This window comes from Cavia porcellus, unplaced genomic scaffold (assembly GCF_034190915.1).
Source record: "Cavia porcellus strain 051 isolate PalLab524CR breed Dunkin Hartley unplaced genomic scaffold, mCavPor4.1 scaffold_4, whole genome shotgun sequence".
NCBI classification, from domain to species: domain Eukaryota; kingdom Metazoa; phylum Chordata; class Mammalia; order Rodentia; family Caviidae; genus Cavia; species Cavia porcellus.
The window spans coordinates 55,184,914-55,212,856 of NW_026947487.1; the positions used below are offsets into that span (position 1 = coordinate 55,184,914).

General features: G+C 48.3%; 2 protein-coding genes and 1 non-coding gene across 4 annotated transcripts in view; 1 reads left to right on the plus strand and 2 right to left on the minus strand.

Moving 5' to 3' along the window:
* Positions 1 to 18: 18 nt before the first annotated feature.
* Positions 19 to 21,779, minus strand: Pcid2 (PCI domain containing 2). 2 transcript variants are annotated; one of them, XM_003477570.5, is made up of 14 exons: positions 21,602 to 21,779; positions 17,871 to 17,960; positions 15,523 to 15,596; positions 14,344 to 14,409; positions 13,455 to 13,496; positions 12,046 to 12,100; positions 9,770 to 9,873; positions 6,277 to 6,352; positions 5,638 to 5,779; positions 2,778 to 2,878; positions 1,966 to 2,039; positions 1,760 to 1,885; positions 638 to 761; positions 19 to 407 (listed from the first exon to the last, which is right to left on the minus strand). In XM_003477570.5, the coding sequence occupies exons 1-14, from the start codon at positions 21,635 to 21,637 to the stop codon at positions 318 to 320; spliced, it is 1,200 nt and encodes a 399-aa protein (XP_003477618.1). In that variant the 5' UTR covers positions 21,638 to 21,779; the 3' UTR covers positions 19 to 317. The 2 variants fall into 2 exon arrangements, with proteins under 2 accessions (XP_003477618.1, XP_023416361.1); XM_023560593.2 differs by having other exon boundaries at positions 634 to 761.
* Positions 21,780 to 21,973: 194 nt separating this feature from the next.
* Cul4a (cullin 4A) overlaps positions 21,974 to 27,943 on the plus strand; it is a 35,061-nt gene continuing 29,091 nt past the window's right edge. Inside the window, exons 1-2 of the mRNA XM_003477568.5 lie at positions 21,974 to 22,128; positions 22,355 to 22,470. Coding sequence (XP_003477616.1) covers positions 21,981 to 22,128; positions 22,355 to 22,470 — 264 coding nt within the window. The 5' untranslated portion in view covers positions 21,974 to 21,980. The remainder of the gene's footprint in view (positions 22,129 to 22,354; positions 22,471 to 27,943) is intronic.
* On the minus strand, positions 26,937 to 27,075 carry LOC111753857 (small nucleolar RNA SNORA2/SNORA34 family). Its single transcript, XR_002788635.1, has one exon. It is a non-coding gene; the product is annotated as a small nucleolar RNA SNORA2/SNORA34 family (small nucleolar RNA).

Sequence of the window (27,943 nt, forward strand, 5' to 3'; positions counted from 1 at the left end):
ATATGCCATGAGCATAAATTCAGAGTATCTTTCTTTATAGAAAAGAGCTACCAAAAGGTACAAAGTTCACCTGTATAAACAGTTGCCCCGGTCTTCCTAAGACCAGGTGCTGCAAGCCAGCAGCTGCCACACTTCCTGGGAAAGGGGCGTCTGGTTCTTCCTGAGGCTGATTCGGTCAGGAGGCAGGGGCCGGGACATTGGGGTGTGCTGGCATCCTGGTCTCCCAAGAAAGCACTGGGAGGTTCCAGCCATAGTGAGGTTCAAGTGACTTCATGACAGGGACCCTGGGTTGGGGCTGTTTCTTCATGGCCTCCTCATCAGCACACGGTGGACAGTGGGGGGAAGGGGTTCTGCTTGCTGACGACCAGCTTCTGGTGCTGATGGGATATGTAGCCCTTGATGTGGCCCTGTGGAGAGGAGGAGGTCAGCACAAGCTTCCCATCAAGTCACCACAGGGACACAGGGTTGGGCCTTCCTCCCCGTGGGGATGAAGATGAAAAACAGACGCAGAGCTGCAGACTGTGCAGCCCTGGAACACACCCGTACCACAGGAGTCCTGCAGTGGCGTTGTCTGGGTCAAGTCAGTACAGCTAGAAACAACTTCCCCACAGCCCAAGGCCCCGAGAGGTGCACGCACCATGTAGATCAGATTGGCCAGGATGCACTGCACCTCGTCCAGGTCCACGTCCTCTACATGCATGAATTTCAGGGCCACCAGGAAGGCGTCTAGGGACAGCTGGTGGGTTCTGAGTAGCAGGTACCTGGGAGAGGGAGGAGAGGCCACTGTGTTACTGTAAGGCGCATGGCATCAGTCATGTCGAGTGCGCCATGACATGCAATACACTAGCAGCAGGCAAGGAGTTTTCAAGACCTCTAAAGAGCAACATCCAAAGAAACTGACTACCACCCCTCAGAACAGATGGCCAACGACTACAGCAGTGACAGGTGAAACAGCCAGGAACTCCCCAGGAAACCACAGGGAGGGAGGAACAGAAGTGCTGCTGACCAGACGTGATCAATGTCAACAAAATGCTAAACTTCACTCACAGGCCACACCCTCTTGGCTCAGAGGACGGAGACAGCAGGCCCCCACTAGGTCACAAGCTCTCCTAGCCCGTACCTGGACTTATGATCAGCGAGTGACTCAGGCTTAGTTGCTCTCACATTTACGTGAGTGAACAGGATCGGGACCTTGCACCTGTGTGTGCCTTGTGGGGCAAAGGTTTGCCAAGCTGAGGTGTGTGGTGTGAATAAAGCACACACTCGAGAGGCAGTGTCTGGCAGATCTACTCTCATACCCTACGCTCACTTATGGTGCTTGTGACAGTAAGGCTCGGAGGCCACATGGTCACCCAGATGGGCCCAGGGCAGGGTGGGAAACCACAGCTTTCCAAGGAGTAAGCACAATTCCTATTGGTTACATACACTCTGGAATGCTGCAGAAACTGGAGGGCTTTGCCTATTTAAAAAAAGCCATTAGGACACACACATTTACCAAGTATCCCATCAAGTGTAAGGTACCTATCTTTTCACATTCCTAGCTCTGAGGCAAGGACGTATCTTACAGGAAGGTCCTGGGGTTCAACTACTGCTCCTGATCGGCAATCCAAGCCACACAGGAGGCATGCTGGGGATTCACCTAACCACCCCACACACGGAAGGTACAGGGCAGCGGGGAGGCTGTTTGTGGCCCAACGAGGAAAGCAGCACCACACACGGACGGCCTGGATAAAGGCGGGGCAGTGCCCTGGCTGCTCACACTTTTTTGAAGAGGTTCCTGTAGGTGATGATCTTGAGCTTCTCCAGGATGAGGAAGATGCCACAGCGGATGAAGAAGGTCTCGTGCCTGGCCAGTGCCTCGTGCAGCAGCAGCAAGTTGCCCTCGCTGGGACCACAGGAGACTATGTGAGTCCTGCCCCTCAGGCCCGCAGTCCCATTGCTTCCCAGGGGAGAGATGACACTCACCTCACAGCTTTGGTCACCTCAGCAAACTGCATGAGGTGGTACTTTCGCAGCAGCTCCACAGTCGGCATGTGGCCCTGCAGAGACAAGGGTGGCTCTCCAGAATGGGTGTGGCTTTACCAGGGTGTCAGACTGTGACACAGCAGGAAGATGCCAGGGGAGAGAACAGTGCTGCCCAGAAACACTGGTACTGCACAGTTTGCCATTCAGGGGATGGGTACTCGAACTTGACCTCTGCAGGCTGCTGTCACTGATGGGAGAAATAGAGAGAGCAGTGCACGCACAGGATTTTGGGGTGGGAAATGTCTCAAACCTAGAACAGCTGGCCACACTGCTCTGCAGCAGGTGTTCGGGCTGAGTCACTCCCAGCCACATGTGGGTACGATCCCATCTTTGTTCACTCAGTTATCAGGTTCAGGTGGGAGGGAAGCAGCTCCACGCTGTGAGGCAGTGACTGCTGATGTGGCTTTCCTACTCAACTATCAGAGTCACTTCTGGGGACTCCACCAGACACCTAAGGAAAGGTGGCAGGAACAGTTTCCCTTCTTGGTTAACCAGATGCTAAGGGTTTGGGCTTTAGGAAGAAATGTCGATAGTACAAATGTCCAGCCTCAGAGTTACTTTCAAGAGAAGCAACACAAGCACTGCCTTTCTGAAAGAGCTGAGGGTCAGGCACAGAGACAGGGCATTCACCCACTCATGCACACACGTCTCTGTGCTCTCCCTCGTCCAACCAGGCAGATGCAGTCCACACATGGTCACAAGACCCCCACCTCCACATGGTGACAGAGCTGCAGAGCAGGACAGCCACTCACCAGCAGCATCTTCACAGGCAGCAGGTAGATGAGGATCATCCTCTTGTTCTTCTGGCTGGAGCGGTGGCAGTGCGCAAAGGCAAAGGATAGGTACTCCTCAGCTGCAGGTGGACACATATGTCAGCCCGCACAGACAGCCTGAACACCGCCCTCCAGCCCCCATCCTGCCTACACACTCCACAGGGCTCCAAGCATGTCAAGTGGGCTTGAACTGGACAGATTTAGAACAGTGGACTTCATGTTCCAGGTGAGCTCCAGACTGCAAGGCACAGGCCTGGGAGGTGTTGCCACATAGGCACCATGGACCCTCTGCCGCACGAGGCAGGACTGAGATGCTCCCAGGCCTGAAGGCCGAGGTACAGGACATAGTCCACACAGGACAAGGGGAGGTCATCAGGCTTGAGGCTGCCTCAGGAGCCAAGGGCGGGGCACCAGGAAGCCAGCAGGCAGTTCGCACTCAAGGTACGCACAGGACTGTGGAAGCCAGGATCGGGCTGATGCCTGCCAGATGCAGAGGCACTGGGGGGGGGGGTGGGGAGGAGGAACCACTGCCTCTGCTCTTCACTGACAAGGTCTTGTTTGGCAAATAAACACTTACCCTTACACAGGGGAAGGGTGCCCAGAGCACCAACCCCAAACTTGATGTTGTGTTACCAGGAGCCCCACAGGGTGGCCCTAAGATCAAGTGGGAGGCTACAGTCTGCATATCCACCAGCCCCAAGAGTGACCTCTGCCTCTGGCCCACGTCCCTAAGACTCTGGGAAATGTATCAAATCTTGTATTTTGGGGTAGAGATACAGCTCAGTGGCACAAGTACCTGCCTCTCAAGTCTTGAGTTCGATTCCCAGTACCAAGATGAAAACAAAAACAAAAATCTTGTATTTTGCTTAGAAACAAAAATATTTAGAGGGGACAAACCATGCCAGCCTGTGAGCCTGGCATAGCCACCATGGGCAATGGGAAAAGAATCAAGAAGCAAAACCTCCCCACCCCCACCCCCGGGCAGCAATGGGCTGATTCAGGGGGAGTCAGGCTGAGATGACTGCAATTGAAGTAAAAAAAAATAAAAGCACTTTTATTGTTTGATTGACTTTGCAGGCCTAGAACTGGTGGTTTGAGCATCTATTGGGATGATAACAATGTGTATTGCAGCAATTGTGGGAGATGCCTTTGTATCTTGTTTTTGAAATCCAATGTTTTGTTCTGTTTCACTGTTTTGTTTTACTCTTGTATCTCATAACCTGAGCAACTATTTTGAAGATAACAATATGCAATATAACAACCACTGGTGAATTACTATCATCGGATTTTGAAAAGCCATATAGCCATAGTTGTTTGTTGTTGTTTTGCTTTTGTTGTTTTTTCAGTTTGCTTTCTTGATTTTTCCATTTTTTTCTTTTTTCTCTTTAAAAGAAAAAGAAAAATATATAGAGGGGTATGAATCCTTGAAACTGTAAATTAATGAAAATGTGAAATAAAAAGCTGAGATGCCCCCAACATTCTCTTCTTTACATATGTAATATAAAAGTCACCAGGAAGAGCTGAAATCATCTCACTCTTTGTAGGCTAGGGCTGCTGAGTGAGTACGTGTCAGACAGGGCAGTGGTGTCTTTCACGGGAAAGCCACAGTTGGGCAGGCAGACCAGAAGGTGCCCTTAGCTCTAGAGGTGGGGTCTCTGACTCTAGGGCAGCAACACCAACACCTTGTGCCTGGCTGGCCACGTCTTCACTGGTATCAGCTGTTGGCAGAGGAAAACTACGCTGGTGTCTTGGTGGCCTTCGATGGGATTTAATTTAAAATATCTCCCTTATGTCTTCTGTGAAGTTGGAAAAGGAGAGGGGGAAGAAGCGAGGTGGGCCTCACTTGAAAAGCCTGATATCTACAGAAGATTTTGTAAAAAAACTGAAGTCTGCATAAACCCCAGAGTAAAATGCTAATCAAATGCAACTGCTTCCACCATAGAGAGCCCAGCCCTGGGCAGCAGCGGACAGCTGCCCCCAACTGGGCCCCTGTTGCTAGCACTGCACACCAGGAGCGTGCAGCCACCAGGCAGCCAAGCAGCCAGCCTGAGTCTACTCCCAGTGCACCAAGGAGAGCGGATCACACAGCCTCTGCTGCCAACCACAAAGTGACAAGGATAAGCCTGGTTCCATCATCTTTTTTTATCTTTTTGAGACAGGGTCTTGCAATGTAGTTCAGGTTGGCCTTGAACTCACTTTGTAGCCCAGGCTGGTCTTGAACTCAAAACAATCCTCCTGCCTCAGCCTTCCAAGTGCTGGAATTACAGGCATGTGCCACCACACCTCATTATCTTGAGAAAGCTGGCAGCACGAGCTGATGTAACTGGTGCAGCTGCAAAACCACCGAGGTGGCTCTGTGGAAAGCCACAACACAAATCAGGACCAAGTCCAGGACACCCCAACACCTGCTGAGTCCTTAGATGGGACACGCAGCGAAGCGACTGTTAGTCTACCAGTGATGTACATCTGCCATCCCAACACTCAGGTAGGCTGAGGCAAGAGCATCACAAATTGAAGCCCAGCTGAGGGAATTTTGCAACTTAAACTGTCATAAAATGAAAAGTAATAAACGGCTGAGGATGTAGCTTAGTACAAAGGCCCTGGGTTCAATTTCCAGTACTGGAAAAAAAAAAAAGAAAAATATAAGAAAGACCATTACCATCACCCCAGCCTAGCCTGTGTCCCAGGGACCTGCACAGATTAAGAACCTCCAAACTCGATCTGCTTTCATCAACTCTAGTGTCGCCGCCCACACGCTGCACCACCTTCTACAAGGGTCACTGCATGCCTGAGTCCCAGACACTGCCCGACTCCTCAAGGATGCAGACTGACAACACACCTTGCTTAAAGTCGCTGTCGAACATGGCCTTGCGCCCCACGTAGTACTTGTACGTGACCCTCTGCGCAGTGCTGTAGTCATCCTTCAGGTTTGAGCTGTCGATGGCGCGGATGAGGGGCTTACACAAGTGCAGCTTGTTGATCTGAGGCGCACACCAGACCACGAGCAGGGGAAGGACAAACAGAAGCGATGGCTTTACCAAGGGTGTGCTTTTGTCCACCAAAACAACAGCACACAACCGAGGCTGGCTGGCCACACTTGGGAAGGTGGCCACACTGGTGGGGACAGGCCAGATGACTCCAGTGCAAGGACAGGCCCTGCCTGATGTGGGACCATGTGCCACAAAAATGATCTTTATGCACTCAGCCACCTCTATACCTGCACTTTCACAGAGCTGACATCACCAGGACCGAGGGCTCTGGGGGAGCTAGCTGCCTGCATGAAGAGGGAGGGACTTGTTGCTTAGGCCAGAGGCCACCATCCTGGAGCAGAGCCACCTGTGCTGACCCTGGGGCTGACAATGCAGTGATGTGGGAAGCACTGAACAGTAGCCTGGACGTAGCAGTACTCCTAGGTGAACATCAGGCTGACCAGCTGGTAATTAACAGAAGTGACAGGTGAGAGAACTGAGCAAGTTACCTTAAAGTAGATCTTAAACAGCTGATTCACAAGAAACAGCATGCCCCACTTCTTTGAGTCTTCAATGCCAGCACGGCTGCGAGAAAATAACATTCCTAACATTACCAAGGAAATGAAAACTCCCTGTGTCACAAGATAAATGGCCTAACAAATTACTATCTTCCAAGGAAATGAAAACTCCCTGTGTCACAAGATAAATGGCCTAACAAATTACTATCTTGAGATTAAGCCCCACAGCCCAAGTCCTATTCACCAAAGAAAATACCATTATGAAAACACATGGTTTGTCAATAGGTAAATTTAAAAAATAAAAAAGATCAGCATGGAAATTGTAACCCCAACTGTATATCTGGGTGTGCCATTGGCAGCACCAGCTGGCCACGGGCTGATGTAGACAGTGACCATCATGATGCCTGTCTGCAAGATAGGCATTTCCTCCAGCTGCAGAGTGAGCCTGCAAACAACCCATGGAGGGCTCTCAGGGAGGCATGGACAGTACCAGTGTGCACAGGGCAGGGGCCACGTGCATGGCGTCTCCCAAGGACACTGGTGCAGAAGGCAACAGGGCTGGGAGAGGTGCACAGGGGCAAACACAGAGAAAAGACCTGTGCAGCTAGAAGAAAATGTACACTGCTGTTTGCAATTCACTCTAAAATACATTTTCAAAACGAAGGAAAGAGAATCTGAGTTGAAGGGAGGGACACAGCGGCAGATCTGCAGGGGTGAGCAAAGCAGTGTTCAGAGTGGTTTTCTCAGTCACCATGGGGAGACCCTTTCAACACCACACTTTCCAAGGTGATGCACTAAGGAGACTCATACAAGGCACCCACTCTTCCTGCCCACCTCCCCAGGAGACTGCCAGCCAAGGCACGCAGCCTGGCAGCACACGCAGGCACACGGGCAATGCAGTTCGAGCTTGGCAGCAAAACTGCTCCTTGGCAGCAAGCTGGGCCCAGACAGGGAACGCAGCGTAAGGCCAAAGCCAGCTTCAAAATGCTAAAGCCTACTTTATAATAACTGCCCCTCTGGTCAGTTGCTGTCCAGCTCTTTTACACACTTTTTATCACTACTCATCCCATGGCCTGGAGCAAGACGCCTGCAGTCTCTAGATTCCATCACCCTCAAGTGTAAATGGAGACAAAAGCACTATTCTGCCTGTGCCAAGCAGTCACAGGGAAAAAACCTGACAGCAGCTAGCATACAGACAGGACCTGCTGCCTTTTGGCATCTCCGGCCTAGCTGATGCCAGGGACAGGGACCTCTCAGAGCCCTGAGACAGGTGACCTGCAGGGACAGATGTTCCTTGGGGTTTGCTTGGCCTTCTGGCTGCAGACCCAGGAGAGCCCCTAGGGCTCCAGGCTTCCAAGGACTTCACCCCCACTGGCAGCACATGCAGCTCCTGATTTCCCTCTTGTGGCCTCATCTATGACCACTGCCACCCCGAGGGGTCAGACGTGTAGGCTTGCTGGTCTTAGTCCACATTTGCTGGGTGACCTTGCCTTGGGCACCTTGTCACATGATTACTAACCATTTCAGCATCTTCAGGCGATTTTTCAAATCTTTGTTTGTTTTTAAATTGGTTTGTCTTTTTACTGTTCAACTGTAACAGTCCTTCTATAGTCCAGATACCAAACCATTATCAGATACAGTATTTGTATATATATTTAATATATTTATATATATTGGTAAATATATAAACATACTTACAGTATTTGTAAATATATTCTGCTCACTTATGTTTCACTTTTTGGTGATGCCCTGTGAAGTGCAACTTTTTTTATTTTTTGTCTTTTTTAGACAGGGTCTCCCTATGCAGTTCAGGCTGACCTTGAGCTCACTTTGTTGCCCAGGCTGATCTCGAACTTGCAATGATTTTCCCGCCTCAGTCTCCTGAGTGCTGAGATTACAGGTGTGCGCCACTATGCCCGACTGAAGCACAAGTCTTTAATTTTGATGAAGTCCAACTTAGCTATTGCTTCTCTTTAGGTCCTCTGCTTTGGGTGCCAGGTTAGAAAATCACTCCCTTACTGAGGTCACAGAGATCACTGCTGTGTGGGAGTCTCCAAACCCACAGAGTTTCAAGTGTTCACCTAAAACATTTACCAAGTTACTCTGCTGTAAGGGACACAATGCTTGAAGAGATCCAGCCCTCACGTACTCTGCAGTGGATGCACATTGGAACTTCGGTGTGCAATGAGGGAAAAGGCAGGGCACTGTCTACTGGTGCCGACTGTGATGGGTCTACCGAGAGCAGAGACCCTCGGTCACCTGAGGACAGCAAGGAGGGCAGAGGACAAGGTCTGCAGAGGGCAGGGACCCTCAGTCACCTGGGGACAGCAGGGAAGGTGGAGGATGCCCAAGGCAAAGGATGGAGCTCTTGGAGAACCTCAGTGCAAAGTCCTTTAGAACATGAACAGATTTCTCAAGTCCAAGACAGGCTGGAATTTCTCAAAGGGACTGAGTGGGGGGAAAAGCGAGGGGAAGGTACAAAGCTGGCACAGTTTCTGTGCCATTTAAACAGTATAGATACAGGTCTGCATCCCTGCTACCCAAGACAATCACATCTTAAGAGGCCAGCCTGGGAACTCAGACTGTATCAAAACAAAACAAAAACAAGCAAAAAAAAAAAACAAAAAACCACAGAAGAACAGGAAAAACAAAACTGACTATGCATGCACACTTTCCTAAATCTCATACTCAAGTAAACGTAATTATATAATGAGTGAAGAGCTGGAGTCTTAGGAGAAAGATGGAAACTCTAAAGTAGAATCAGACAAAAAGTCTAGAACTAAAAAATGAGTAACAGTGGCTAAGATCAACTATTTTGCAAGCAGATCAACATAACCTGCCCAAAATGAAAAAAAAAAAGATAAATATAAAACAACACAATCTAATTCCAGCACTCAGGAGCCTGAGGTAGGATCACTGCAAGCTCAAGACCAGCCTGGACTACAAAGTGAACTCAAGGCCAGCCTGAATTACATAGTGAGATCCTGTCTCTAAATAAATAAATAATAAATAAAATCTAATACAACACCATCAGTGTACAAATCTAAGAAACTCCCTAATCCTAAAGAAGAGAAAGAAGAAACACCAAGCAGGCAGAGCAGAGTCAAGCTCCTGAAAGTCAAAGCATAGTGAAACCAGTCAGAGCTCATGACCAGGGAGCTGGGTTGGCTGGGTCCCACCAGCATCAAAGCAACCCTCGGTGGGGAGGTGAATGAAATCATCATCCAGCAGCCTCAGAGACATAGGCCAGTGAAAACAGCATCAGACACAGGCAGGCTCAGGGGCTCTGCCAGAGGATGTGTGGTGCACACACTGCAGGATGGCACACAGTAGGGGGGCTCAGGGCACGCCAGGCAGGAAGTGCTGCTTACACCTCTCTTCTGAAAGAAAAAGTGACGGGGACCACACATACCCACAGTCAATGTCAGCAGTGAGCCGGGACAGAGGGGCAGTGATGGTGGGCGGGTGCGTGAACCGTACTCACGTATCACTGGCACAGACTCGGAAGCAGCTCATCAGCAACTCTGCAGCTTTCTCCAACATATCCCCAACTTTGCTTTTTCCTTTCTTCACCAACTGCTGATCAGCCTAACGGGACATAAAAACATTTCCTTCTTGAAGTGGAAATGGATAGAGGCTGGGGATTAGTTCAGCAGCACAAGTGCCTGCTTTGCAAGTGCACAGTCGTGAGTTTGATCCCTGGTACAACAACAACAAAAAGAAAATGGGTAACACTAAGTGGTCAGCACCCCAGGAGGGTCTGGGACCTCGCCTAGTGAATACTCCTTGACACCGGGGAAGCACATGCATCACCCCTGCTTGTGTGCCGCCATCCAGGGTTGCCTGCACATTGCATCACTGAGCAGCTTCCTTGCCACCACTGTCTTGCTTCCTCTCTTTCTGTGGCAATTGCAGCCCTTAAAAGAAAACCTTCTGGAATCTGCTAAGCATGGCTATTCTATTTTTTTGATCATTTTGGCTGAGGGATGAACCTGTCTTCTCTGAGCCCTGCTCTTGCCACAGCCCATGTGGTGATGACCACTTTCACGAAAACCTAGATCACTGTCCTGACATCTGTACCCACAGGGCAAGTGCAGTGTGGGGGCTTAGGCTGCACCCCATCTCATCGTCACTGGCACAGGTGCCTGTGCCCCCAATCCTGTGAGAAATCGGGGTCTGTGGTTTATAAACACCCAGCTCATGGTATTCTGTGCCTATGTGAAGGGACCAGGATTGGCACAAGGCCATACACAGGTAAAAGAAGACACTCAAGGTGCAGAACACACCCACAGATTTTAATGCCATGGTAGAAAAGGTTCACTGCTGTGGTTCAGAGGCCACAAGCCACTTTTAAAAACTGCCTTTTTGGAGTTTGGGAAGCATTTCAAAAGCATCATCTACGATGGTCTGAAAAGGTGATTGAAATTTTCCTTCCTAACTGGCTAGAAGTATGGGTATGTGCCACCACCCCTGGCCCGACGGTCCCTTTAAAATCCTCACCAGATAATTCATCCCAGAACTGGAGTCTGTAAAACATCTGTTTCATTCAAAACTCAGAAGTGTCACAGTTTATGTTGGTGGCACTCAGGTTTCATGCATTTGCATTGTGCATTTGTGCTTGGTTCATTACCTAGCACTTGGATTGGGGGTATGAGTACTACACTGGCCTAGGGGTGGAGCCAGAATGTGATGTAATGGCAGGAAGAAGGTGTGTCTCACTCTCTTGCTGGTTTCCTCCTTGCTGTTTGCAGCCACCAGGAACTTCGGCCCAGCCATGCCACCCTGCCTTGGAGCCAACTGAGTATGGACCGAAACCTCCAAAAACTGTAAGAAATAAATCTTTCCTTTCCCAACTTGGGCTTTAGGAATTTTGTCTCAGTGACGGGTTAAAAGTAACTAAGACAATGAGATTCCCTGGTTGTGTGCTCAGGCTTTCCATTACAGTACACGCTCACCCTCCAGGGCATTACACAGTGCTTCGGCTGTGGCCGCAGGTCTCCACCAACCCAGCTCTTGGGGAGCGGAGGCTTCACCTCTTAGCCCCTTCCTTTGCCAACAGACCCACGGCACAGCACCAGCATGAGGCAGGCACTGTTGTGAGTGTGGAATCCCTCCTGGATTTCTGGAGCTCTGCCTCAGCCTGGGGGCATCTCCAGGTCTGGGGCTTCCCCAGCACCCTGTCCTAAGAGACAGGACCACAGGAACCCATTGCTCCTGCGAGTCCCAGCACCTCCATTCTCACCAAGTGGGCTTTGCACCAGAGCACAGGAGCAAAGGGAGAGTCTGTGTACTCTCTCACATGTGGATTTGGAAATCATCCATCATTCTTAAAGCTGTAAAGGATCCAAGACCAAAAAGGGAGACTGAAGCTCCACACCTGGTAGATGCAGACCCCAAGGGAAAGTCACCCCCATAAAATCTAGGGCCTTTTCCCTTCCCGCCACAGCAGCTTTAGCTGCTTCCCAAGTCTGCCTCAAGCTCCAGTTCCTTGAGAGAAGGGCAGGTCACATCGGACTAGTGAGAGAACGGCTCCACCCTTCACACACTCCTGTATAGGCCGCAGGCGTGACCCAGCTACAGAATCCCTGCCTCCACCTCTGCGGGGTAAAAATCGAGCAAAGCTGTCGGCATCAACCCAAAAGAAGCAATCAGCCAAGCCACCTCCCACTCATTCTTGGAAACTTTAGGAAAGAAAAACAAATTGAAGCAGCAGCCACTAAGTTTCAGTCTTAAAACAACACGCGTGGAAACTAAACTTACATTATTGGCAAACACTCGAAGGTCCAAGGCCACTGCGTACATGACAGGGAGAGCCCTGTGAAGCAAAGAGAACACAGTGATGAAGCCATGTGTGCAGGACCTGTGCAGGTATGGCAGAGGTCCACCACCAGGCTGTACTCCTGGTGGGCACAGCACATCAGAGGGCATGCGTCTACTTTTCACGCTGGACCAGGGTGGGCTCCAGCCAGGTTCCTTGCCCAGCTTCAAGGCTGGACCCTACTGCCAGCTCCACACACGGCCCTGACCCCACGTGCACACTGCAGGGGGCTGGGGGGCTCCCGGGACACTGCTCCTCCCTTCTGTACCCGACTACCCATAAGCAGCCCCATTTAGAATCATGCAGTTATAAAGATGCTCGTCTGGAATCAGAGCATGTAACATGTACCATGCATAAAGCAGGCCTTCTGTGTATCCATGGACAACACTGGACTTCTGGGTGTGCATAAGCTGCCCCTCTGCCCAGCAATGGAAATGGCTGGACTCTCTGTAAAAGCCCTTCAACCATTTTAGCACAAACAGAGCTTGAAAGCTAACACATTGCTAATAATTCTTACATCCTAAAAATAAAAAGCAGAAGCTGGGCACAGTGAAACATGCCTGTAATCACAGTACTCAAGGGGCTGAGGCAGGAGTGTCACAGTGAATCTGAAGCCATCCTAGGCTAATAGTAAGTTCAAGGTCAGCCTGAACTATATAGCAAGACTGTCTCAAAAAAATTTTAATTAAAAAAAATAAAAAGTATTTTGTCAAAGAATTTTAAATAACCCAACAAGTATGCATACTATCTCAAATGATCTGTAGTCTACCTTTTTCATCCAAGGTTTAAAATAAAAGTAAGCTTAAAACTGGCAACTAAAGAAAAAATAGTTTTTAATCAGTACCTGGGGGCACGATAATGCTAAAATAAAAACATTTAATACAGAAATACTTTTAAGTAACCTGGCTGATCTGCCACTTAAATTTACACAGACTACTGTAATTTTATTATTTGTGTTGATATTATCACATGCAAACACATTTTGATATTAAACATCCACAGAAAAAACATTCTATATCTTTAAAACAAAGTTCCATTTAGCTGGGCACCTGTAATCCCAGCACCAGGGAGGCTGAGGCAGGAAGATCACTGTGAGTTTGAGGCCAGCCTGGACTACAAAGTGAGTTCAAGGCTGGCTGGAACTGCATAGTGAGACCCTGTCCCCCCACCAAAAAAACATTAAAAAATGCCATCTGTCGGGGCTGGGGATTTAGCTCAGCGGCATAAGTGCCTGCCTTGCAAGCAAGCAGTTGTGAGTTTGATCCCCGGTACCGATAAAAAGGAAAAAGACAAAAAAAAAAAAAAAAAAAAAGCCATCTGTTAATTCCCAGCTACTATCACGCACACTCACCAGTTTTCCTCTTTGTGGGCCTGGAATGCCCGCAGGAATGACGTGCAGTGTTAAGGAAGGCAAGAGACAGGACTTGGGAGCGAGGCAGAAGATGGGAGCAGTGGATGGGGGCCTGGGTCACCATGGGCGGCTGTGCTTCCAGACGAGCAACGGCGAGTCTCCACTATAGACCCTTGCGCGCCATCAGGTCCACAGAAGCTGACTGCTGCATATTTATTTCCCATGTGAGGCTTTCTTATCAGATTTTTAAACCTGTTTGGTCTCTCTGAGCTCAAATGTTCACAATTATATGTAAGTGCCTCAGAAGCTGTGGTATAAAGTTTATTTCACCAACTCTAGAGTTCTTAAGATTCCAAAGAGATTTGTCTGGTAATTCACTCTCTTCTGGGTATATTTCAACAACACAGACTAAAAGGGAACTGAGATAGTGATGCCTACAGTCACATACAGCACTCATTAACGAGAGTCTGAGCCCTCACCTATCACTTGTCCCCTCCAGAGCTAAGACAGTGGCTTCCAAAGTCGTCAGCAGCCCTGTGTAATGAGCACATGTGCTCCACCCACCCTCCTCCATGAGGCCTGGATTTCGAATGCTTTACTCCGGAACAAACCAGACCTAATGTTTTAAGGGTAGCCGACCGTGAGCATCCTCTGCAGAGCAACATGGAAACCACCTTCTCAGCCAGGGGGCCCCGCTGTGTAGTAATCAGATGCATCCGAAGATCCACGCAAATTTAGCTGCCCAATGAAATAGTTCATGAGTTTCTGTTTCAGAATGTTTCAATTCTTCTCCAGGTTTAAACACCTGGCCCAATGTTTCAAGGTCTGGAGCCCCTGCACCCACTGTGCCTGTCACCCACTGCACAGCCCCACATTTGACAAAGGATATTGGACTATCACGGTCTGGCACTTGTATGCCTCTATGAAGTCATGGTTCCCTACTGCGTAGGTGCACCTGGAAAACAGACATCACTGCCAGTGACACTGGCATCAGAAAGAAAACCCAGGTGGCGGCCACGTCAGTCACACAGCTCAGCTCCGCACAGCAGCCCAGCTCTCCGTGGGGCTGCATGGGAAGCTGGCACTCTGCTATGGAGGCAGGGAAAGGCCAGGCTGGGGAAGGAACACCCAAGATTCCAGGCCCGACACAAGCAGGTGTGTAGTGAATCCCACTCAGTGAGTTGAGGCCCTTGCCAAAGCCTCAAGGGAGCTGTCCAGCAGGGTTGAGCACCTTGGTCAGGTGCACAGCAGCCCTAGTACTGTGCCAGGGGCCAGCCCCGGTGCCCTCAAGCAGCTAGAGTCAGTCAGGCCTCGGCCTAATGTGATCCCCATGCAGGCTGCATAGAGTTGGGTGATCACAGGGTGCTCACAGCAAGGGACGGAGGGTGCCAGGTTTCCCAGAGACCTCACAGGGCTGTGAGCCTTCCCTGCTCATGTCCACCTGAGCCTAAACCCAGCCTGCTCCTTAACACGACAGGCATGTGAGCTGGAGGACAGCTAGACCACAGGCCTCAGGACACAGCCCATGGTAAGAGCAGCAGACATGGGTGAAAAACAGTCATTGTGTGTGGGGACACACAGGGAGCCACACTCAGGGTTTAACCCCTAGCAGCAGGGGTTAAAAAATCAAAAACAGTGTTTTTTGTGGCTACTTTGCTTTGCTCAACTTGTTTCTTTCTCAATAAAGCAAACAGGTTAAAAAATAAACACACTTACGAAGGAGCTCAACCATACAGCACTTGGCTCCATGTGTGAGACCCTGGGTTCAGGCCCCACTGCAAACAAGTACTTAACACACACACTGCATTTCCGTATTTCCGTGAGCGGGGCAAGTGCTCAGTCAGGCTCCACACGCATGACAAGGACCAATGTCAGTCTGCAGGATCTACACCAGTGCCTCTCTACAGCAGCACACCACAGCCACGTTAGGCTTTCTCTCTACCAAGTCAGATCACAACGCACTTTCCTACTTTTTCAGAGTCAGTTATTAACTACTTCTAACATGAGATGCTGGAGGATGAAATCCCCTCGGCTCAGTCTTTTCAGCTGGGTCCCACCCATGTGTTACCTTAAATGAGCTGCAAACATTTCATCGTAAGGAGGTTCCAAAACCTGCTGACATTTCTCTTCTGGAGAAGCCATCTAATTAATAAGAAAAAGGGTGAAATAAAAGTAATGGATACAGAAAATGCAATGTGTACAAAGAGTTAGACAAATATTGAAAATTCAGTTTACCCGGGCATGGTGGTACACATCTATAATCCTACCATCCTAGAAAGCTGAGGCAAGAGAAGTGCAAGTTCAAACCCAGGCTGGGCAGCTCAGTGACTCAGCTAATACCTTGTGTCAAAAAATAAGGGAGAACTAGGGATCATAGCTCAGTACACTGGTTCTGGGATCAAGGGTTTGATCTGTCATATCAGAAAATAAAAAACAAAAACTTCATAGTTTACAATGCTAATTTAAAATTCAGTGCTTATAAAAGGCTCATGACTTCAACAATACTTATCAATATTTCAAGGAAACAAGAAGCCCATGTATACAATTCAGTTTTATCTACCACAGTCCAACAAACATTGTATCCCCTTTCATGTGTATTTAGTATCTAGAAGCCAATCAAGAAATCTTTATTAAGTAGTTGGGGATAATATATACCGGTGCATAGTACCTTGCATGATTAGGCCTAACAAGTCAGGGACACTGTCTCAGAGGTGAGCACACCAGCACTTTCTGGAGGGGCAATGTGTACCAGCTGGTAGGGGATACACCAATTCTAAGGTTCTCTGTGTCCCAAAAGCTACATGTTAGGTACCTTCGGCACTGTACTGCAGTGATGGTTAATTTATGTGTCCACCTCCCCACCAGGGCATGTCGGATTGCATACCACTTCTAGGCTGTCTGGGTGGGGTATTTCCAGCTGGTGTGGGTAGGCAGAGGGCCTGCCAGGGGCCTGACAGTGCCCCTCCAGCTCCTGATTGCCCACCTGAACTGGGACACCATCTTACCTTTCTGGCCCTCAGATTGGATCCTATGTCACCAGCCCCTGGTTCAGACTCAGGGTAAGCTATGCTGTGGGCTCTCCTGGGCCCCCAGCATGGAGATGGCAAATTCTCACCTCGGTAACTATGCAACCCAATTCTTTGTGGTAAATTTCACCATCTAGGATTTTGCACACCTGTAAGTCTCACTTCTAGAAGGGGTGAGGCAGGAGAATCACAGGTTCAAAACCAGACTGCGGTAAAACTCTGTGCAAGGCTTTGGGTTTGACCACAGTGCCATACGAACCCACCCTTCTTTCTGTCTCCACGTACACAGGCTCTATTTCTCTGGAGGAGTCTGACAAACACATAATGGATTAGAGAGAACTGAAAGAAAATCCAGGACAGGTGAATTCTCACAGATATGAGAGATATACATGCACGGGAAGGGAAGAGAATGGCGGCATGAAGAAAATACATCTACAGTCCCTGAGGCACAACCACTCAGAATATGAGTTTTCAGACAGGACAGACACACACCTTTCCACAAGCAAAGGTTTGGAGTGGGAGTAACAGCATGAAGAAAACACACCTACAAGTCTTAAGGAACAACCACTTAGGCTAGTGGCAATAGAGACGACATGGGTCCCCACTGTCCTACACAACAGGAAGTATGCAGGGAGTGGGGTGCCTGGCCAAGACAGTCTGCGTGGTACCAGCACGTTGGCACCAGCACTCCGTAATGGAAAAGCCTGTTGCTGTCCTACAGGCTGATTTATTGATTGGGTTGCAGTCCAAACAGGGCCACACAGAATCACCAGCCCCATTCTTTTTTCCAAAAACTTTGCTCCTAACAGGAACACTCCAATGTTATAGGGAGAATTTGAAAGGAAATGAGGTTTTGTAAAATGTCAGTATTTTCTACAGAAAACACTGCTTGGGTCTCACACTCTAAATCAAGAGCACTGTGTCTTCATGTAAGGGCCAGCAGGAGCTCTCGCAGAAGGCTGGCCAGGTAAACAACGCTGCAGCAGGCAAGCATCCAAACAACACAGATGCTGGCTGCTGTGGCTCTGTTCCAGCCAGCCTGCACTAACAGGCCCTAGCCAGGTGACTGGGAGGGAACATAGCTGTAACACAGATGGCTCCTGGGCCATGGGGCAAGCCTGGTCTAGATAGAGCCCAAGCTCCAGGGCCTGACTGCTGGATGACCATGATCTGTGCATTCCTCCCTTCTCCAAACCCCAGGGAGGTGCGTGAGAATGAAGTGCAGGGATGTGAGGGCCATGCTCAACAAGTGAAATCGTGTCACATAAAGTACAAAGTACCTCAAGGTTTTCAAACAAAATCGGTATTACTCTTCTTCTAACCCCAAATGTCTTAAGAATAGGCAGCCTGCAGTTCTCTGCAGACACCTTGTGCTCAGTATGTCACCAACCTGCAGCCGGGGGTTTGCCACATGAGGGTGCTTGAAGGACACCAGCTCTGCACATGATGCTCCATCTCTGGTGTCAATCGCTTCATACACCTGCAAGGTGACAAAGGCAAAATCTAAGCATGCAGAGAATGTTCCGTTCTACCAGGACCCAAGCAACACACTGTGTACCAAGAAGCCCAATCTCTCCTACTCTGGAAGGACCAGGATAACCCAGACACAAGATGCCCACACTCAAGCCAGGAACAAGAGCTTCATTTCAAAATGGGATTTCGTGAAGGTCAGGAAAATAAGTAAAGCAAGAAAGCAAGTAAAGCAAAATAGGTACAGGTGACTTATTCTACTTGTACTTGGTCATATTAATAATATATTTGAAAATTCACTTGTACAGTATAGTTTATGAAAAAACAGCATAAAAGCTGAATGTTGTGGTATGTTCTGGTATTCCCAGCTACTGGGAGGCAGAGGCAGGATGGCTTGAGTGAAGTTCACGGTCAACCAGGGTAACGCCTGAGATACCATCCTAAAAACAAGTAAATATTAACAACCAAAGAAACTTTAACAACATATATCCAAAATTCAACAAGCTTCTCCTCAACCTAAAATAAAAGGGAAACAGCTCAATAAATGCCATCATGTTCACATGACAGGATACTCGCTGGGAATCAAACAGGCCCACACATAGTGAAATGGGAGAGCTCCCGAACACGCTCACCATTCAGTGGGAAGCAGTTAACTGCACGGAAACATCCTGATGTGGCCCTGGGGAGTAACGGTCAAGACCATGCATCCCATGTGGACACAAGGGGCAGCACAGGACAGTATGCCAGGCTGCCTGAACCCAGGATCTGCACAGGGCAGGCTAAGAGGGTTACTTTACACACTGACGAGTGAATAGAAACCAAGCACAAAGCTACATCTGCAATACAGTAATAAATTCTAAAAATAGTAAGACATATATATATATTTTTATGTCCACATGGATTTATCCTGAGATGAGGTTTTGCTATATAGCCCAGGCTGGTCTAGAACTACTGGGCTCAAGTGATCCTCCTACATCAGTCTCCTGAGCAACTGGGACACAGGCCTCTCCTGAGCCTGTGGTTATCATGTGCTGCTCTATTGTCCTCCCCACCTGTGCCGTGGTACAACCTTGGTCCTCACAGCCTGAGAGGGTGCCCAGCATTGCTGAGTGTCAGGAACACTGGTCACTTATCATGCTTGAGTGTGATGTGATAAAGATGCCCGAGGTCTCCAGAACACTCTCTGAAGAAACTGATGGGTGTGGAGAGACAGAATGGGAGGAAGTACTGTGAAACAGGGACACACTTCTGACAGATGAAGGCACTAGGAACACTGTGCTAGCTAAGGTTCACACCAGAGGCCCTCCCAAGAGCAGAGCAGATGCATGCCTAGGAAGCAGCCCCTGCAAGGTGTGCTGCTACAGCACCAGTTCACTCCATTCTGTGACCACCCAGACTGTCCTGGGGGACAGCAGGATGCAGTAGGATCCAACACCTCGGCTCTGCTTGGCCACACCTATCTGAACTTCATTCACATCCTCAAGTTCTACCTACTTAGCAACTGGCACAGCTCCACTAAGCCTGAACTCCCTGGAAAGGCCCAGCAGTGCCCTGCCTTGTGGATGATGGTGGGAGGAAGCCAACAGGTTGTATAAGAGAAAACAAGGACACAGCAGGCCAATCAGGAAACCCCAAAGATGTGGCTGGCTGCTCGCTGAACACCAGCATCCCTGGCCACCTGGCCACCTGTTGCAGATGCTTCAGCAAGGTCTAGCATGTTATACCATAAAACCTTCATACTTTTAGGTTACAGACGGACAGGGCTGGGACTAGCTCTGCAGCAGAGCACTTGACCAACATGCGGAGCTTCATGCTCAGCAGCCCCCATCCAAAGACCCCCTAACTGGACCACAGAACCACACTCCAAAGCAAGGACTATGAATTCATCCCTGGTGGGGACAGACTTCTTTGAGCCCTTTGTAGCACACTCTTTCTCCAGGTTTGTCCAGTTTTCTCCCCGAGTCAGCCCTTTTTCCAGGGAGCTCTGATTCCCATTGGTGAGAATGTAATTTGGTAAACAAGCCCAGGTGCCAGGAGTACTTGTTGCTCGGGGCCTTCTAGTGGACAAAGTAAATGCATTTTTAAGGAATTATGAATTTCAATTATAGATGGTACACTGTGGGCCATCGTGAAGGATGTGAGGTGACTCCAACTGCTGGGAGAAATGTTCCCCTAGGGCAGTGATGGTGACCTTTTAGAGATGAATGCCCAAATTTCAACCCCAAATCTACTTATTTATCTCAAAGTGCTAACACTGCAATTAAACCTGAATAGTGAGGTTTTAGTTTATAAAAAGCATCTCATATACTAACTTTTTTTTTGTCTTAAAAGAAAGCAACACCCGGGGGCTGGGAATTTAGCTCAGTGGCATAAGTGCCTGCCTTGCAAACAGGCAATCGTGAGTTCGATCCCCGGTACCGATAAAAAGGAAAAAAAAAAAAAAAAAAAAAGAAAGAAAGCAACACCCATGCCACAGGTTCACCAGTAGTGCTCCAGGGTGCCCTAGACAGAGAACATCCCAATACACCCAACAGGGTGTCACATAATTGTCAGATAATTATAATGTCACATAATTGACAAGAAAATAAAATATGACACAATCAAGATAAGGATTCTCCTGAATGGGCTATCAAAGAAGCCCTCTCTGTAGATGTAACATTTCATCTGTGACCTAACAGCTGCAGCCAACATCACCTACTGCTTTCCCAATTAATCAAGTCTTTCCCTTTATTTAATCAAGCAGAGCAAAGCTCCAAGGATACAGACTCTGAATGGCAATCTCTCTCTCCCAGCTTCCCTTGCAGTGAGGGGTGACACTATTTTAACTGATCAGAAGTTCAGTGGAGGAGGGAGTTTCTAGACACGTTTTCTCCCCTATGTAAAGCCAGGGAGTGTAAAAACAACATATTCCCCCTTACTGCTGTCATATGCCGGCTGAGGGGAGATCACCAAGGCAGCCAGACATTAAAACACAGAGGTATTAAGATCCTAGGTCCTTAATGACATGACTAATGATAAAACAAGAGTCATAAACAAACAAAACAGTTGTGTAGTGAGTCAGAAAATTCGACAGACTTTACCAAGAAATAGCTTCTTGGGATTCATTCATCAACACACTCATCAACAGGCTTCCTAGCAAACTTCAGGGGAGACAATGCAAGTTCTGAATACAGAGATAGCTGTGTTTGACTGTGCTTCTACCATTCACAGATCCTGGGCAAAAGCACTATAAACACGGCTACCTAAAGATACAAGGCGTGCTACGGACTAACACAATGTTGCTACACAGCGACTGGGACCAGCGGCTGACCCGATCTCAGCAGAGGCTCCTTCTTGCTATCTGCAGCTTATGTCATTTTTACCCTCCATCAGCGTCAGTCTAAAGCAAGTGTGACTGAGGCGAGCCCTTCCGGCACAGGACTCACTACATCCACAGCGGTAGGAGGGAGGCCTCACCGGAGTCACTGCTCCCTGCAGACCCGCTCCGCCCGACCGACCCCCAACCCGTCAGGACCTTTGATCACTGCGGACCCCCTCCTAGGGGGTTCCTAGCCAAGGCGCCCCCTAGTTCCCTGCGGACCCTTCTCGCCCTACCCGACTCCAAGACCCACTGCCTACGCGCGGACGCGGAGGAAGAGCCGAGGGACCAACCTGCTGCAGATACTGGTTGATGGTGATGTGCGCCATTGTTATTGCCAGCTGTCGCGGGCGGCGCTACGTCACTTCCGACGCGCGTCCGTTCCCTCCCGGTCCCCTACATCGCTGCCGGAGCACTTTGGTTCCGGCTGGGGCGGCGTGCACAGGAGTGGAGTTCGGCCAGGCCTTGCCCCGGGATGCACACGCCCGCAGGCTAATTGATCGCCCGGGTCCCGAGGGCGGATGTCTGTGTAGGGCCTGCCCCGCGCGTCCCCGAACTCTCCCAGGACGCAGGCGCGCGCAGGGCGGGCTCGGCGGCGGTTAACGCGGGCGCGCGCACGGACGGGCGCGGGCGGGGCAGTGCGGGCGCGGGGCGGGGCGGCACAGCCGAGCTATGGCGGACGAGGGCCCGCGGAAGGGCAGCGTCTCGGCGCTCGTGGGCCGCACCAACGGCCTCACCAAGCCCGCAACACTGGCGGGCGGTTCCGCCAAGCCGGGAGGCGCGGGCGGCTCCAGGAAGCTGGTCATCAAGAACTTCCGAGGTGGGGCGCGGGTGCAGGGGGCGCGTGGGCCCGGCCTCGAGTCTTCGGCCTCCCTGGTCCTCCATTCCTGGGCTCCCCCTAAGTCCCCGCCTCTCAGGTTCCCGGTACCCGACTTGCCTCGCTCCGACCTCCGGGTCCCCAGGCTCCCCGCTGTCCCGGGGCTCCCCACTGTCCCCCGGTGCCCGGCCGTCCCGTCCCCACGGCCGCTGACCCTCCGTCCCCACAGACAGGCCTCGGCTGCCGGACAACTACACGCAGGACACGTGGCAGAAGCTGCACGAGGCAGTGCAGGCCATCCAGGGCAGCACGTCCATCAGGTACAACTTGGAGGAGCTGTACCAGGTGAGCCCGCGGGTGTCCCCAGGAGGAGATGGTCGCGTCATTACGCGGTCACGCGAGGAGGTTGGAACCGACCCGGGGCCCTGACGGCCTCCACCCGCGCGGCGAGTCACCGCTGGAACTCCATCGAGCTGCGCATAGAACTTACTGCTGTACACACTACAGCAGCACTCACTCCCAGAGCGTGTTTTGGCCTCTTTGTTGTACTTTGTGATTAATTAATGCAGACTAGGGTTGCAGGTTTTGTTACAGGTATACTGAGAGTAGTGATACACTATTTCTAAAGAAGGGGAGAAGATGGCCAGAAGTACACTTGCTGTGTGGATATTTCCCTCAAAGCAGATTTTTGGGGATCATTTTATAAAGTAATGTTCCATTAAGTATCTAACTTTACTTTTTAGGTAATCAAAGCACATTTATTTCTTCTGAGAGGTTTGAATTTAAATTTTTCTCCTGGTTGCACAAAAGAGTATGTTATAAAAATTATAGAAAGTACAAAAAAGGAAACTTTAATCTCTTATATCTCCACCACCCAAAGAAAACTACTACAGCTTGAGCATCCCTAATCCAAAACTCTGAGATTCTCCGAAGTCCAAAAGGTTTTATGTGCAGCATGATGGTATAATTTGGAGAATTCCCAGACCTGACTTCATGTGACATGTTGCAGTCAAAACAAAGATGGGAAAAACTTATAAAATTACCTTCAGTCTATATGTATGAGGAGTATGTGAAACATAAATGAATTTCGTGTTTAGACTTGGATCCTGTGTCCAGAGTATGTGATGTATATTCGAATGTCACAAAACCTAAAACCCAAAACACGCGTGTACTGAAGTTTGGTGCGTACATAGCTGTTCTTTAAGTGTTTGAGTTGGTTGTATTTTTTAATCAGCTTTATTAAGGTACCATTTACATTTAACATATACTCTAGTAGGTTTGAACAGACATATATTGCTGTTTTCAACACCTCAATCAGGAAGTCGAGTATTTCCATTACCTGGATACTTCCCGGCCACCTGGGCAAGTCAGTCGTCTTCCCTCTCCTATTCCTGACAGTCGCATTTGTTTTCAGACACTATTTTGCCATTTCTAGTCATTTAAATAGAATCGTGCTTTTTGCTCTGTGTTATATTTGGCTTTTAAGACTCAAACCATGATAAAAATCTGTTCTTTTTTATCACTAAACAGCATGGCTTACCAAAATTGGCTTATCTCTTCACCTGTTTGTGGGCATTTTGGTATCTAGCTTTTGGTTGTTAGGAGCAAAGCTGTTATGGATGTTTGATAAGTCATCATAGGGACTTCCATTTTTCTTCCCTCTCTGCAAAATGCCTAGATATCATCAGGGTAACATGGTAAGGGTATTTTGAACTTTACAAGAAGTCTCCACTTTCCAAAGCAGCCAGACCTTTGTGTCTCCACCAGCAGTGTGTATCAAGTTAAGTTGTCCCACATCCTTGTCAGCATTTGGTATTAGCAGTCTGCAGTTTTGGCTGTTTTCATAAATGTGTAGTTTGGCCAGGGAGTTAGCTCAGTGATATACGTACCTGCTTGGCAAGCATGAGTTCGTGAGTTCGATCCCTGGTCACCAGGAAAACAAACCTGAAAACAACAACATAAATGTGTAGTTTTACTCTACATTTTCCAATGGATACTAAGCATCTTTTTACCTAGGAACCAAACTTCAATTTTTTTTTTATGTGTTTAGTTCCAGTTCCATCCTTCGTTGGTGAAATATCTATTGAAATCTTTTGTTAATTTTTTAAGTCAGGTTGTTTGTTTTCCTATTTTTGAGTATCTGAGTTTAGTGTGTATTCTAGATACAGCACTGTATAAGCCTTGTATATATTTTTTTTCTGGTCTCTGGTTTGTACTTTGATTCCCTTATGAGCTTTGAAGAGCAGTAATTGTAAGGTTTTTGTTTTGTTTGTTTGTTTTTGTCTTTTGAGACAGTGTCTGGTCTTGAGCTCACTTTGTAGCCCTATTTTGGTCTTGAACTTGCAACAATCCTCCTGCCTCAGTCTCCTGAGTGCTGAGATTACAGACTTGCACCATCATGACCAGCCCCATTAGTTTTAAGTTTTGAAGTCCAACATATCAGCTGTTCCTCTATGAGTTGTGCTTTTAGTGTGTAAAAATATCTTTGCCCTAGTCTAAAATCACAAAAATTTTCTCTTGTATTACAGACAGTTTAAAGGTTCAGGTTTTGACCTAAAATTTTTGTATGTATTGTGATATATAAACCAAAATGCATTTTTTGCCTCTAAATGTTCAGTTCTGACATTGTTTTTTTTGTGTGTGTGATTTTTTTTTTTTTTTTGATTGTCTTTTCCACACTGAACTGCCTTTGCTTCTTTGTTAAACAGCAGCTGCCCGTCTAGGAAGGGTGTAATGTGTGTTGGCCCTCTGACATAACCCTTTTTCAAAGTCGTTTTGACTAAGGTTGGTCCTTTGTATTTCCACATGAATTTTAGAATCTTAATTTCTACCAAAAAGCTTGGTAGAATTTTGATTGTTGTGTAGAATCTGTAGATGGGGTAGAGAGAATTGACATAGCAACAGTTCTGAGCTGATTATGATAGGGATAGCTTGTGTTCAGGTCTTTGTTATTTCAGCAACGTTTTCTAGTTTCAGATCTACCTCTTTTGTGAAATTTGCCTCGTGTGTGTGTGTGTGTGTGTGTGTGTGTGTGTGTGTGCGCGCATGCGCGCGCGCACACGCATGTGGTCCTAAGCATTAAGCCCAAAGCCTTCACACTGAGGTACATCCCAGCATCTCTCTAACTTGCAAGATTTCTCAGGCTGGGTTTGAGCTTGCAAGCCTCCTGCCTCAATCTCCCAGATGCGGGGATTACAGACCTGTACTAGTGCATCCAATTGATTTCATATTGATGTTTTGTACATTGTACTTTAAATTTCAGTTACTGTTGTTCACTATTGTAGAGAAATGGCCTGTATTTTTATATATTGAGCTTGTGTCCTATTGTCTTGCTGACCTTGCTTGTTTGTAGATTTTTTGTGTATTCTGTCATATGTTCTATTTAGACAGACATTCCTTTCTGTGAATAGAGGCTGGCTTGCTTTTCCCTTCTGACCTGCATACCTGTTGTTTCCTTTCCTAGTCTCATCATGTTGGTTAGTACCTCAGGGACCTCAGATTAGTCAGTGGGGAAAGCAGTCTACTGGTCTTCTTGCTGACCTTAGTGAAACCTTTGATCTTTTCACCTTGCATGTGATGCTCTGTTCCCAGTTTGAGAGTTCTTTTTCCTCATCTTGAGGAGTTTTGTGATTTGTTTGTTAGCATGTTCATTATATTCATTGATTTCTGTTTCAGGCAGTAAGCCAATCTGGCATTATTGAGCTAAATCTTAGCTGGTCAGGTTGTATTCTTTATGTGCTGCTGGATTCCATGTGCTTGCTTTTTATTACTTGTTCATCTGCATTCACCACGGGTTTTGGTGTGCTCTTTTCTTAGTCTGCGTACAATTTTGGTGCCAATGTAATGCTGGCTTCCTGAGTTTCAGGAAGTATTTTATCCTCTTCACTTGCACTGGAGTTTGTGTGGCACTGAGTTCTTAAGGTGCTCAAGAAGATGCCCTGTGGTGGAGCCCCCAGGGTTTCCTTTATGGGAGGTTTATTATATGAGTGTCCTGTATCCACCTGGGCTGTCTGGCCCATCTTCACTCCAGGTGTCTGATTCTCTGCGTCTTAGCTGTTGTCACTGCCACCTGGTATGGGTTTGTCTCACACTTTGCCCTCCTCACTTGTATGCACATTTCCTGTGTTTCTGTTTAACCTTTGGGCACACTGAGTTCAGTTGTAACCTCCCTTTTCTTTGTGGTAGGTTTTTTAAAAATTTTTTTTATTTTAAAAGGGATAAAAGTAAACACAACATAACAGAACAAAATAGGACATAAGAAAGCAATGTAAGAGATATAAATTTCAAAGCTAGACAATCTGAGATCTTCCACGTGGCGTGCTCATATCTATCATATTGTCTCTTGTTTTCTTCCAAATAGTTGTTCACGTCTTCACATACAGAGAATTCACGCAAAACAACATAGTATAAAACTGATTGGAACAGAATGAGGAAGGCGTTTTAGATCTTCAAAACCAGACAATAGGGAAGTCACTAATGGCTGTCATAGTGTCTCTCGTTTTCTTCAAAATAGCTGGCCATACTTTCATGTATATTGAAGTTCAACAAAACAAAACAGGCAGTGGGGGAGGGGTTGCTTGGTTTTCCCATGCTCCAAGTCCCAGCATGGCTCGGGTCCCAGTAAATGCCGGTGGCTCCCATCTTGGGCCACCGTAGCCTGCCACACAGCTTGCTCATGGGGGTGGGGGAGTGGTGGTGGTGTTGCTTGGTTTCCCGGAGCTCCAGGTCCCAGCAAGTGCCAATGGCTCTTGTCCTGGTCCAATGTAGCCTGCCATGCTCACAGCTTCTCACAGTGGGAAAGGGGTGGGGAGGGTTGCTTCAAGCTGTTTCTGATTGACCATTTAACTGCCCAAGTTCTGAAATAGCCAACATACCATAGAAAGACATCTCTTTAGGCTCCTACTTGATACCAACAGCGTCAGGAAGCTGCCGGCCTTGATTCAGGGCCAGTTTTTTTTTCTTTTCTCTTCTTTCTTTCCTCGAGACAGGGTCTTCCTATATAGTTCACTGGCCTTGAACTCATGTGTAACACAGGCTGCCCTCAAACTCATAGTGATTGTCCTGCTTCAGCCTCCTGAGTGCTAGGATTACTGACATGTCTCACCATGCCCACCAGTGACCATTAGTTTATTGTCTTGGTTTCTGACTGAGTCAGTCCTGGGTTGCTTTTGGCTGATTGACTTTTTCTCCTCATTAAGGGTTTGTTTTCCTGCTATCATGTCTGGTGGTCTTTGCTTGATCTCAGATGTAGATGCCACGTGGTGTGCTCATATTCTTTCCTGCAAGTGTTCTTGACCTTTGTTCCAGGCACAGGTAAGTTGTTTGGAACTATTTGGTCCTTTTGAGTCTCGTTAGGCCGGCCCAGAGTGTTGTCGTGTTTGGGACTGGCTGTCCCCAGTGCTGAGATTGGACCTCCCTTGATGCTATGCTGTGGCTCTCCAGACACTGTTGCCACCAACTTCCAGGTAGCTTTCACCCTGGCTCCGAGTGGTTTGCTCCTTGCATGCTCTGAACCTGTGTGTGATGGCCACACCCTCAGGGTGAGTGTTTGCAGTCCCTGAAGATAGCCCTGCTTGTCCAGGGTCCTCCAAGTCCTCACCTCCAGGGGTTCTTGGAGCCTCGCAAACTGCCCACAGGGAAAGCAGAGGGCCCGGCTCTTTCCAGCCAGCCTCAAAGGCCACTGTCCACCAGAGCCCCCAAAGCCTGCTGCTTTGGATATTTTGTCTGGTTTTTGTTTTTTTCTATAGAAATGTGAATCTAATGACTTTACTGCGTTCTAACCAAAAGCAAAAATCCCTCCAAGTACCTCAGCAATCAT

Coding starts and splice junctions, on each gene's coding strand:
- Pcid2 (XM_023560593.2), bottom strand. CDS start 21,637: ATGGCGCACATCACCATCAACCAGTATCTGCAGCAG. Junction 2,040..2,777: donor TGCCTGTGAAGATGCTGCTG/GTGAGTGGCTGT, acceptor TTGTCTCTGCAG/GGCCACATGCCGACTGTGGA. Junction 408..633: donor CAATCTGATCTACATGGTGC/GTGCACCTCTCG, acceptor TCCTCTCCACAG/GGCCACATCAAGGGCTACAT.